Source organism: Ambystoma mexicanum, chromosome 7p, assembly GCF_040938575.1.
Source record: "Ambystoma mexicanum isolate Mex_15411 chromosome 7p, UKY_AmexF1_1, whole genome shotgun sequence".
NCBI classification, from domain to species: Eukaryota; Metazoa; Chordata; class Amphibia; order Caudata; family Ambystomatidae; genus Ambystoma; species Ambystoma mexicanum.
The window spans coordinates 295,287,333-295,300,083 of record NC_090939.1 but is presented as its reverse complement, the minus strand read 5'-3'; the positions used below and the strand labels follow the sequence as shown (position 1 = coordinate 295,300,083).

At 50.9% G+C, this 12,751-nt stretch overlaps 1 protein-coding gene across 2 annotated transcripts in view; it reads right to left on the bottom strand.

The window, feature by feature from the left end:
• CCT8 (chaperonin containing TCP1 subunit 8) overlaps positions 1 to 12,751 on the bottom strand; it is a 403,324-nt gene that overhangs the window by 322,387 nt on the left and 68,186 nt on the right. For both annotated transcript variants that reach the window (XM_069636365.1, XM_069636366.1), the window contains exon 4: positions 526 to 675. In XM_069636365.1, coding sequence (XP_069492466.1) covers positions 526 to 675 — 150 coding nt within the window. The remainder of the gene's footprint in view (positions 1 to 525; positions 676 to 12,751) is intronic.

Below are 12,751 nucleotides of genomic sequence, written 5' to 3'. Positions count from 1 at the left end.
TGCAATCCAACAGCATACAGATGCATGCATTAAGTTACAAACGTGCAGGAAATTGCAAATTAAAAAAGAAAACTATCTCAAGACATTGTTTAATCTGAATTCTGTTGCATGAGAGCTGACTGTGGAAGACTTCACAACAACCTCTCGGTTAAGAGAATGGACGCAACAGTGTCATGGCAAATGCATCCACTATATCTGGTCCGACAGCCTGCATACAATGGCCTAGAAGGGAGGGGCACCGTTTGTAGGCATGGCACAACCCATTCAAAATGTGTGCCTGCAATGAAGCAAGCACTCATTATTCTGAGGTGAAAACAGAATCTACTTTTGTAAATGAAGGAAAAGTTCACTGGAAGGTTCTTCACTGACGAACTTTCAGGTGTCTGTTGTGCGTTTGACGAATATATCAACTTGGGGTATGAAAAGGTTTAATAGTCACATTTGTATACAAAAGCATTGCATAGTCCTGACAAAGCAGATAGCCAGCGGAGGACAAACCGATGAAGTCAGTAGTTAAACACTTACCTCTGAAACAGACAAGCCCATTCTCAAAAGATCTTCAGCCAATTCAAGAAGGGCGCCTGCAAAAACCAGGACAAAGTTTGTTCCATCACCAACCTCTTGTTCTTGCATGTGAGAAGCCATGACTATCATTTTTGCTGCAGGATGCTGGACCTACAGGGGATAAAAATACATTGATAATGGGACGATAAAAATGCGTAACAGAATGAAAGTTGTTGGGGAGTTTTTCTAAAGTCCACCTGTGATAGGACTTTATAAACTATCCTCTTGGTATACAGGAGATCCAACTCTAGTATAGGCCTGCACCAAAGTATTGGTAGTATGGCAGAGCACCCATGCTCATCTTAGGAGGGAGATTGTAGGTTAGTACAAAGAACCTAGAATATACATGGGCCCAAAGAAACACACTTGTGTATATATAAAATAAATAACTATTTTGATACAACTACAAAACAAGCTAAATCTTCAGATGGATAAAAACTATTTTCAACTAATCAACACAATAGAAAACAAATGCAATAATACAGGCAAGTACACCACAGTGTAAAGACGTATAAAATCATTTAATACAATGCAAGTTAAGGTAAGTAAAAAAACATTGTTATAGAAAATCAAAACATTCTGTCAAAAGGAATACAATTAATGATTAGCACCAACATTAGCAGGTAAGCACTAAGACTATTAACACGTTTCAGAGGCTTGGAGGCTCTATCAGTTCTTCAAAGTCAAGATTGAAGGGCAAAGCAGGTAAGGTCCAACTGAAAAAGAGTAAAAGTTCCAAAGGATTCTTCATTAACAAGTAAGAAGCAAGCTTTTGTTGGTAAAAAAAGGGTTCAGGGACTTTCCCCTGAATGCTCACAAGCGTCAGGCCTGGGCGAAAGTGAAAGGGTGAACAAGCCCAACGCTGGAATCAGCACTCCAGCAACAAAGGAGCGACAACAGAGTAATGTAGAGAAACCCCTCACCGCTCACACCAGAAGAAAAAATGCAACCCACTAGGGAATAAGGCCCAACATACCTCTTGCAAGGAGAACAAGGTTTATTACAAAACGTAAAAACGCACCAGCAAAGAACTCTGCTGCCACGGAGCGCTATGACAAAAACAGCATAAGCAACAGGACACAAAGCGTCAGTGATGTAATTTACAAGGGTTACAAATCCAAGTAGCTGGTTGGAGAGACCCTATGCATACACAACCTGCTCCATAAGGGATGCCAGGCCAGTGGTCCCAGCTTCCCTGGTCTATCTTCTTCCACATGGTGATCAATGTTAATTGGCAATTATGGATACAAAAACATTGCATTCTTGATCTGTAACCTAATGTGCGCCTGGTATCAGACATGAGTGCAAAGAATACTCTCGAGGTCACTATATCTTACAAATCCCAACTCAATCCCAGACGCATCAATGCACTTTCATGAATTCCCACCATGGTTTTTTGGTTTGTTGCTTTTCCCTCCCAGCACCTAGTAGCAAAATACACATGCACTGATGGTGGGGGCAGCCTGCCCCCATTCTCTGACCGATTGGTAAGCAAACAGCTTTACAGTGGGTGGTCTGGGGCTACCTGGTACCTTGCAATGCTGGTGTCTTGGGACGATACATCTGGGCACTAGTTGGGGGTTAGGGAAGGTCGGAGGCTTGTGCTCTCCTTCTCGTGGGATAACTTTGCAGGGAGCTCCGAGACCCCACATGGCTTTGCAGGGCGTATTCTTTCTGGAATACGAATGCTGGCAGTATGAAACAATGAAAGGTTTATCAATCTCTGTAGCTCTGGCTATTCTCACCACTTGCCCATGTTACAACCTATCCTGCATGATATATGATAAGTTATTTACAATGCACCTGTACACAAGTGTGTTTCGAGGCGCAACAAGACAAGGGACCGAAGACAGAGGGAGGACAATACAAACTCTCTTACTAGGCCATGTGACAAACCGTGCAAGTGCAATAGTGCCAAAGTGCAGAGGATCATGGGGGTTGGGGGGACGGGGAAGTGAGAGGGAGGGGAATGAGGCTCAGGGCAGAAATGCTCAGAGCAATTGCATCCAGGGCAGCATGGCTCTGGGTGAGTGCAGGGAGGCAGAGGAATGTAGAGGTTACAGTTACAGCCCCTAAGTGTGCGGTGGCCCGGAGGCAGTGCTGGGGAGACTGATCATGGAGGAGTCTAGTACCCAGTGAGACTGAGGGTAGCCAGGTGTTAGGGAAAATTCTAATTTCTGTGCTAATTCACTTCATCCTTAGAGACCTCCAACTCTTTTGCTGGACAGGACTTCTTAATTTTAACCCTGGAGTGAGTGAGACCTTTTTCAAACTCATGTGTTCTGACCCAATTTGGATTTGGGGTTTTAACTGTCTCTCAAACTCCATAGGCATCTACTTTCTGTATGGTGACATCACCTTCAGTGCAGTGTCACAGAGCAACCCTTTTCGGTTTCACATAAGGTTTAACTACCTTTTCTTGTGTGAACTACAGTTCCCAAGAATAGTAAAGTGAAATTGACTTTACTTACCTTTTTCTCTTTGTAGGTCCAGCATACACCATCTTATGTGGAGCCCCTTATCCTACATTCTCATGCAACCTTTTTATGTTACCCTCACTACTTTAAATGACTGGTGGCAGAGGTTTAATGTTCCTATCATTGTGCTTTTCTACCGCAGGCTGAATCCTGAGCTGCAGTACACCCCCCATGGGTGACCATTTTGTCAAAATGGCCCCGTTTTTTTTCACCATTTTCTGTTTGTGAGGCCTTTCTTGGGTTTTACTCTGTGCGTTGAGCCAGGTTTGAGCCCTTTGTTCTTTTTTCCTTTGGCGGGCTTCAGCCCTGAAGCCCGCCTCTGTGGCTTCAGTGTGTCTGAAAAGGCAGGATGTGAGGGAGGTTCTCGAAACTGCCCTGTCCTTCGTCTCTAGGAATGCCTGAATGCAATCAGTCCTGATTGGCTGTCTGTCCTTTCAAGACAGCCACCCTGCTGTGTGGTCGACAGCCTAGGCTGTGCATGAATGGGAGAAACCTGCCTAAATGGCGAGGGTTTTGGGACTAGAGGCAGAGTCGACAACCGGGAAAAATATCCAATGAAGAAACCGTGAACAAAGCTTGCTGCATCCTCCTAGACCTTTGAATTGCCTGGTGAAGCCCTGCTGTTGTGCTGAAACTCCTTTTTCAGTTCGACAGAGAAGCTCCTGAAGGGACGACTTCTTCCCTTGGGTTAGTGGGACTAACTAACCCAGAGACGACCTCCACTGGACCATCTTCCCAGACTGGCTGTACTACTTTGCTGCTGCAAGAACAGAGTACCAGGGGTCGAGAAATCCGTAGTCAAGTGCAACGTATGAAATTCAGCCAGAAGCCCTAGGAGTCTCCCAAGGACACTCCAGAAGCAGGACGACCAGAGCTTGAGTCCTCTCACCAGAGTGCAGGACCCAAGGAGGGAAGGAAGCCCAACTGGTATCCAAGATCCACGGCGGTGTGGTTTGCGATTTCAGCACTAAGTAAAGTGCTGCTGAACCAAAAAGAGTATGTAGCTGCCGACAACCACCCAGGTATTGCTGCAGGAGCCCTCTTGTCCCCACGACTGAGCCACAGGAACACAGGGTCGGCACTGCTCTAACATGACATAATCCAGCAGGACCACTTGGTACGGTTTAGGCATGGGGTACTTACCTCATTGTCTTTTAGCTGTGCTTTCCTCAGTTGGGAATTGCAGTGGCTTACTTTTAGAGTTGATTCAAACTCTTTTCACAGGCTTAACAGCTTGTGACCCTACAAGTGATTTTCTAACAAACTAACTTTGTGCAAGACTTTAATTCTAAGACATGCCTCAGCTACGTAGACTGTTTCAAATTGACTTTGGCTGTCCTGGCTCCCTGCAGACTCTTCTAGCCTATTGACTTGGATATGGTTTGTCCAGCATAGGTGGCAACTTGTTTTAGACTGTTACTGCTGGGAAAGGCTTGCCTAGATTTCATTGGAAGATTTAAGTGTCCTCACATATTCTGAAAACATGTTTAACCTTTTCCTTCCTTAAACATTTCCTTTCTGCAAAGTAACTAGTGTGATATATAAATGCCATTACTGTCCTTGTGATTGAAGTCACCGCAGGGTGTAGGAATTGAAGCATATCCAAAGATTATCACTAACTTGTTTTGATTATGAAAAGTATATTTACATTGTTACATGAATTGCCTTTTTAAAGAACACTTATTTAAAAATGGATGTTAAATAACTAACTGAAACCTTGAGTGTAAGTGTTACTTGCATTTACGAATTTCATTGGCACAGCTCTAAAGCTCACATTTACCCCTCTTGAGATAGGCCTGGCTTCCCAGTCACACTACCAACTTGTGTAGTACGGACCTATACCAAAAGGTGGGTTACCCAATACCAAGCAGATAAGTGCCGTTTAGTCTCACACAGTGCAACTGCATCAATTCTTACCCAACACCAGGGAACCAGTCGTTGCGGCAGACAGGTAGGTCAGCAGGGCTCACACTATTTATTTTTTGCATTTGTATAGCACACAAGGCAGCCCCTGGGTATCGCAGCGCTGTTACTTGAATTACACTTGGTTACAGAAAGTGCGAAATACCTTGCAGATTGCGTGTTATAAAAAACACTTCATTATGAAGATATAGCGGGTGTGAGCAGTGATTTACCTGTGGAGTGGGCAGTGGTACTCATTTCCACATTCATGACTCGGGCCCAATGACCTTGTTACAGCGCAATGTTGGGCCTCAAATTAAATATGGCAGCTATTTCTAAAATGGCGTTCTACTCCCAAAGCAACCTATGCTTACACATTCATTTCTTTGTGCATTTGTTACAGCGCACTAAACCCTCCATCTCGGCGCTAGTTACATTCGGGTACACAGTTACTTGTTGCATTACAAAGTAGAGGTACAAAGGAATAAAGTTACAGGTTACCTTAGAAAAAGGAGAGGAGGGAAGGGGTTGGGGCAAAGCAGTGGGGGATGCAATAGTCTTAGGATGAGTACAGTCAGTTGAACAGCCACATGGATGCTGGTTGCGTGCACTAACCCACCCATAATACAGCTTCTAGCAACACCCACCTGCCCCCTATAACTTCCCAAGCGTCTACAACACACTTGGAAGCCTCCGCGTCACAACCTCTTGGGAACCTGGGACAATCGCCCCCCCGCTTCCCAACATTGTCCCTTTCGTTTAATCCCACATTAACGAACTACCATGTAAGCCTTTCCCTTTCATCTTTCTCTATTGTCGCCCTTTCCAACCTTTTTGCTTCCAAATATGGTAGTGTCCCCGCCTTTGGTACACATGCTTTGCACACTGTGTTCTTTCTCCTGCTTGTGAATACAGCTCGGGAGTACATGTCATATATATATATATACACCCCCTCTGTCCCCGGCTAGGTATACCCAGTGTTCCATAGTTCTACAGGTCTGGTGGGGGAGTTGGTGGTGGTGCTTGCGGGAATGGAGCTGCTGCTCAATTGCAACAATGTGGGGTGTGCTTGGGTCGCCTGTTTGCACAGCACTTTCTTTTGTACCACGAGGTGCACCCAGTACCTCAAAACAATCTCATTGCACTGGTATGTATTGCTTTGGCACATCAAAGTCCCAATTGGCATGTGCAGAAGATCACCAACACGACTATCACTGGAACCAGAATCTTCAGGCTCACTCCCATCCATGATGGGGCCAGGAAAAAAAAAGAGTCAAACCAGTACCTCTCTATAGGCCTGCTTGTTTGCATGGTGGTGCAGAGGGTGTGCAGGGCCCCCATTTGCGCCAGGGGCCAGTTGTCTGCGTCATTTGGAGGGATGTAGGTACTGCAGCAGTTGCCTTCTCCATTGCTGTTAGAAATCTAGCACGTAGCAGTTTTGCAGCGTCATTGGCCTTATGGCTCGCATTTCAGCCTTGATGGCATTTAGGCCCTGTTCAGTGTCGTTTTCCAATTGCATCACCTCCCAGCAGACAATCTGGAGCCAATTGGCATTTGGGGCTGCTTGTATTCCGGTACTAGCAAAGATGCAAAGACTGTCTCCTCTTTAATGTAAATTCTGTATTGATGTGGTATTTCTTTTAGCAGTTGTGATGAGTCCTGGGACATATAATCAGATCTCCCCTTTCTGCGCAACAGTTCATCCTTTTTCTAGCAGAATACGAAATATTGGTGGTGGCAGTGGAATCATTGCGGGTGCGTCTGTCACTGGTGCGGTCGTTGGGGCAAGTAAGCCTTGGGCTCCCACTATTAGGCGCTCTTTAGGGACCACGAAAAGAGCAGAGTGCAACGTGGTCAGTGAGCAAGTGCCCCTCCAGGCGGGATGTGCAGAAACTCTTGCCGAACATAGAACCAGTAATTGGCAATCAGTGCTGCGGTCCTTTGAGATCTGGGATATATAATCACTTTTTGTACTTGTTCTTGGCCCCCACAAAGACGGTTCCTTGGTTGTAAAAACATTGTATTCTTCCTTCTTTTGCACTTTGACTGGCTTTTCCATCGTCTCGATCCATGTGAGCTTTGCAACATGCTCATTCCAGTACACTACACACAATGTTCACCTTTTCGATAACTTCTTCGCCAAATCCCACAAGTCCTCCTGCCATGTAGCTCATTGTGTTCTCCTGCCACCTGTTCGCTACGAACTTCCCACCTTCCAGCTTCAAGTATGGTCTTTGGAAACACTGCACACTTCTGGGGATCCTGGCACATTGCAGCTCATCTGGATCCATCATCTCAAGTTGCACGCTTCATGCCTGGAAAGTGCTTTGCAGCCTGCACAACGTAAAATGGACCAAACATTAAGCCTCCAAAAGCGGAGTTTCTTGCTGCATTAACACCTAGTTATATATTGAGAAATCGAAGTAGGAACAAGTTACTTACCTGTAACTGTTGTTCTCCAGCATGGGTTTGGCATGGATTCACATGCTCATGAATATTCCCTGTCGTCGGGCTGGGAATCCTCGGTAAAGAAAAATCAGTGAAAAATCAGTATCAGTTTCATTTCTGATCTGTCTTTTGTAGAAGTAACCAATCACTGATCTCTGCATCATACTGACCGCAGCCAATGACTGCCATCTCCCTAAGCCCGCCTCTGGCAGCCATCTTCAGATTTGGTAGCACGTGAAGTGGCAGTATGACCAAGTGAAGAGCCGCAGAGGGGTAGGCGGGAGGGTTCGCATGTGAATCCATGCCAGACCCATGCTGGAGAACAACAGTTACAGGTAAGTAACTTGTTCCTTCTCCAGCATGGGGTCTGTCATGGATTCACATGCTCATGAATAAAGGAATACATAGCAGTACACACATGCATAACCACGGGAGGTGGCAACAGGCTCAACATTAAGCAATACAACAACTCAACATTAAGCATCTCTTACCTTCTCACCAGGCTCACCTTAGGCGAACAGGTTGCGCAGCACTGCTTGGCCGACCCTGGACTCCTCCCTGGAATCCCGGGCGACGCAGTAGAATTTCGTGAAGGTGCGCGTCGAACTCCACGTAGCAGCCCTGCAGATGTCCAGCAGGGGCACACCAGAGGAACGCTGTGGTAGCTGCAATCGCTCTGGTGGAATGGGCTCTCGGAAGGCCGGGCAGCGGTCGGTTTGCCAACCGATGACAGTACATGATACAGCCGGAGAGCCATCTGGAAATGGAAGCCTTTGAGAGAGCCTTCCCCTGATTGACAGGTCCAAAGTTCACAAAAAGTTGTGACGTCTTCCGAAAACTCTTCGTGCGGTCCACGTAGAACTTCAGCGCTCTAGCCACATCCAGCGAGTGCAAAGTCCTTTCAGCCGGCGACGGGAAGAAAACAGGCAACACCAAGGGTTCGTTGAGGTGGAAGTCCGACGGCACCTTGGGCATGAAGGAGGGGTGCGTCCTGAGCACTACCCTCGTGTCGTGAAAAGTCAAGTACAGGGGCTTGCAGGAAAGGGCCTGGATCTCTCCCACCCGTCGTGCGGAGGTGATGGCCACAAGAAACGCTGTTTTCCACAACAGAAATTTCAACGGAGCTGAGTGCAGAGGCTCGAACTGAGGTCCCAGGAGCTTGGTCAGCACCACGTTGAGCTCCCACGCCGGGGCCGGAGCCTTCACCGGCGGGAACGATCTGAACAGTCCCTTCATGAATTCTTTCACCAGACGATGAGACCACAAAGACGTCCGTCCCGTGGTTCTGGTGTAGCGGGAGATCGCAGCAAGATGAATCTTGATGGAAGCGTGCGCCAGTCCAGCCTTGGCCAGCGTCAGTAGGTACGGCAGTACTTGAGGAGCCGTAATCTGTAGAGGGTTAATCTTCTGTGCGTGGCACCAGACAAGAGAACCTCTTCCATTTGTGTCCGTAGCATTTAAGAGTTGAGGACGCCCTGGCCTTTGCAAGAACCTCTCTGCAGTCGGCCGGTATGTCGTAACCTCCAAACTCTAACGCTGCAGGAGCCAGGCCTGCAAGTTCAGCGACTTCGGGTCGTGATGGAGGATGGCGCCTCCTTCCCTGGAGAGAAGATCCGCGTCCACTGGCAGCTTGAATGCCGGGGACGCTGACAAGTCCAGAAGGTCTGGGAACCATATCTGCCTCGACCACGCAGGTGCGACGAGGATCATCCTGCACCGTGACCTCTTGAGCTGGTTGATGAGCCGGATCAGCAACGGATATGGGGGTGGGGGGACAACGCGTATAGCAATAGGCCCTCCCAGGGGAACGAGAAAGCATCGCCCATGCTCCTCGGCTGGGGAAACCTGCTGGCGAACCTCCGGCACTTGGAGTTCGTCGCAAACAGATTGATCTGGGGTGTGCCCCACCGTCGGAAGAGGCGGTCCACTAGATCCTGTCGTAGTTCCCACTCGTGGCACGAGCGCAGCTCTCTGCTGAGCGAGTCGGCGATGGTGTTTTTTATTCCTGCCAGATGAAACGGCACCAGAAACATCCCTTGGGCGACGGCCCAATGCCACAGATCCTGCGCCTCCTTGGACAGGGCTGGGGACCTGGTGCCGCCCTGCTTCCTGATGTAGAACATGGTGGTGGTGGTGTCGGTGAAGATCCTCACCACCTTGCCCTTTAGGTACGGAAGAAAGGACCTGAGGGCCCAAAATACTGCACGGAGCTCCAGGACGTTGATATGGAGGGACTTCTCCGTCGGAAGCCAAAGGCCTCTCGCGTGCAGATTTTCGGTGTGCGCTCCCCACCCTTCCAGGGAGGCATCCGTGGTCACTGTCTTCTGGTGGCCCGGAAGTCCATGGCCGCCGCCGGATACGCGCGGGTGCCCCACCACCGGATCGCTCGTCGGAAGCTCTAGTCGAGTGCGATCCTGTCCTCGAAGCTGCCCGTCTGGATCCAGCGAGCGTCCAGGAACTCTGGTAACGGGCGCATCTGAAGCCTGCACAGGCGGATGAGATAAATGCAAGAAGACATCATTCCGAGGAGGGATTTGATGGACCTCACCCTGGCCGCGTCCGCAACCAGCATCCGCTGCACCTTGCCCAAGATGGCTCTCGTCCTTTCCTCCAACGGAGAGGCCAGAAGCGCCACTGTGTTGAGTTTCGCTCCCAGAAACAGTGCGTCTTGGCGTAGTTTATGGAGAATCCCAGGTCCGTGAGTAGTTGGACGGTCCTCGCCGTGTGCTCCGCGGCGAGCTCCCTTGTCTTTGCTCGGATGAGCCAGTCGTCCAGGTAAGGGTAGACGTGGATCCCCTCCAGGCGCAGCCATGCCGCCACCGGTGCGAGGCACTTGGTGAACACCCTGGGTGCCAACCTCAATCCAAAGGGAAGGGCTTTGAACTGGTAGTGACGCCCTTGGACCACGAACCTGAGAAACTTTCGGTGTCCCTTTAGGATGGGGATATGGAAGTAAGCATCCTCCAAATCCAACGACAGGAAATCGCCCTCCTCCAGCTGACCCAGGACGTGCTGGAGGGTGACCATCCGGAACTTCTGTGCCTTGATGAATTTGTTCAGTCATCGTAGGTCCAGGATGGGACGCCATCCTCCTGTCTTCTTCACGAGGAAGTATCTTGAGTAAACTCCGGAGCCCCGAAGACTCTTTGGGACGAGCTCGATGGCGCCTTTGAGCATCGCTTTTACCTCCAAGAGAAGCTGAGGGACATGATGTTCCTTCCTGGCCACGGGGGGGACGCGCGGGCACTTCTTTAGAAACGCGAGCGCGTGACCCTGGGCCAGGGCGTCCAGCACCCAATGGTCGGTGGAGATGGACTCCGACACGCTGACGAAGTTCGCCATCCGGCCTCCCACTGGGATGCTTCGGTGGGAGCCCGACCCCACGGCCGGTTCAGTCCTGCTTCGATGAGGCTTTGCCGCCTTGTCCTCCCTGGCGACGACGGCGGGGTCCGCCCGACTTGCCTCGTCCCCTGTAGGCTTCCTGTGACGACGAACAGGCCGCTTGACGGTAGGTGGAATATCCGGCGCCGGAACCTTTGGAGGCACCCTGCTTGCCTCCGGCACTCCGAAAGGGCGGCCGTTGCTGGAGAACACCAAGAGCCCGGGCCGTCTCCGTCTTGACGGCTTGTAGGGAATCGTCCACTGTTTTCCCAAACAGGTTGCTCCCGTCGAACGGCATGTCCAAAACTCTGGTCTGCACGTCCTGCCGGAAGTCCGTTGCCTTGAGCCATCCACGCCGTCTAAGGCACACGCCGTTGCCCAACTGGCGAAACCCAGCGTCAGCGATGTCCGTCGCCATTGTAATGGCTTGGTCCGGCGCCACTTCTCCTTCCTGCAAGATCTCTAGGGCTTCCGCCCTCTTGTCGTCCGGTAGGAAGTCCAGCAGGGGGGCGATCTTGTACCACAACTCCCTATCGTAGCGGGCTACGATAGCCAAGGCATTGGCAGCCTTAATCGTCGTCGCTGCCGATGAGATGACTCTGCGTCCCATCGTGTCCAATTTCTTTCCCTCGCCGTCCGGGGGGGGGGGGGGGGGTCAGGGGGGGGTGTAGGTTGACGTCAAGGCCGAAGCCCCCCCGCTTTCTTCCTGGCCGCCGCGGAGACAACCGAGTCCAGGGTCGGCTGTGGCCGAAGGCACAAGGGGGCCGCGTCCAGGACCCGGTAATTCTTCTCATACCAATCCCTTCTCGCAGGCGTTGTGGATGGGTTCTTGAGGAGGGCGAGACCCTCATCCCAGATATCGTCCAGTAGAGGTACAGCGAGGACCGTATTCCTCTTGGTCTTGCACCGTTGATAAAGGAAACCTTCCTTCTCTTCCGGGCAGAGCTGGAAAAGCTCGGATGCCCTGGCGATCATGGCATGAAACGATCCAATCTCGTCAGGCGGGGAAGCCCGGGGAGGAGGTGATGACGGAAGATCCTCGTCGTAAACCTCGTCGTCTGTACCCGTCGCGGCCGTGTCCATCCCCGTATCATCCCCACGGTTCGTGGATGGGGAGGAGGGCTGAGCAGGGCGCGATGGTTGAAAAGGAGGTGGAGGATGAATCCTTCTCTTAGGAAGAGGGCTCCCAGGAGGGCCTGGCTCCGGGTCCCCCGTCGGGAGCGGTTTCTCCGTTGGTGGTAACGGCAATCTCGTCCTTATCTCCGAGCATAAGGACTGTATAGCCAACAAAATGGCCGCCGAGTTGTCTTGCGGCACTGGTTGAGGGGATTCCGACGGGCGGTCAGGAGCCTCATCGGCACCCTCGACGTACGTCGTCTTCTACGTCGGGGTCCCTCCCGACGGGCTGGTCTTTTTCCACGCCAATGCCGTGGCTTAAGACTTCGATCAGCTCCTCTTCAGAGGTTGAGGCCGAATCCACGACGACCTCCTGCCCCCCCCTCCGATGGGGCCTTCGAGCTCGACCGGGGTCTCTCCAGGAGCTTCGCCGGGTGCTCGGCCTTCCTCTTACCCAAGCCAGAGCGTTGACTCGTGGTTGATGGCGCCGGGGCGGATGCACCCTGCCTGGCAACCGTAGAGCCCGACCGCTCGGCGCTCCCGGTGCCAGCTGACTCGCGGTGCTTGGCCTTCTGTTGGGCCCCCGTCGCCGGGGCGCCCTCAAAGGTCTTAGAAGACCGCTCTGACTTCTTTTTCTTGCCCGACGGGCTCTTCCCTTCCAGCCAGTTGGCGAGACGTAGATGGCGGTCCTTCATGGTCCCCCTCCGACATATTGCCGCAAAACGAACAGTCCTTCTCCACGTGCGTCTTGTCCTCATGCAGGCAGTAGAGGCAAAGGGAGTGTTCGTCCTTCTTAAAGACATTCTGAAGCTGGCATCCAGGGCAGACCCTGAAAAGCTTTCCGGGCGACGAGCTTCCCTTCT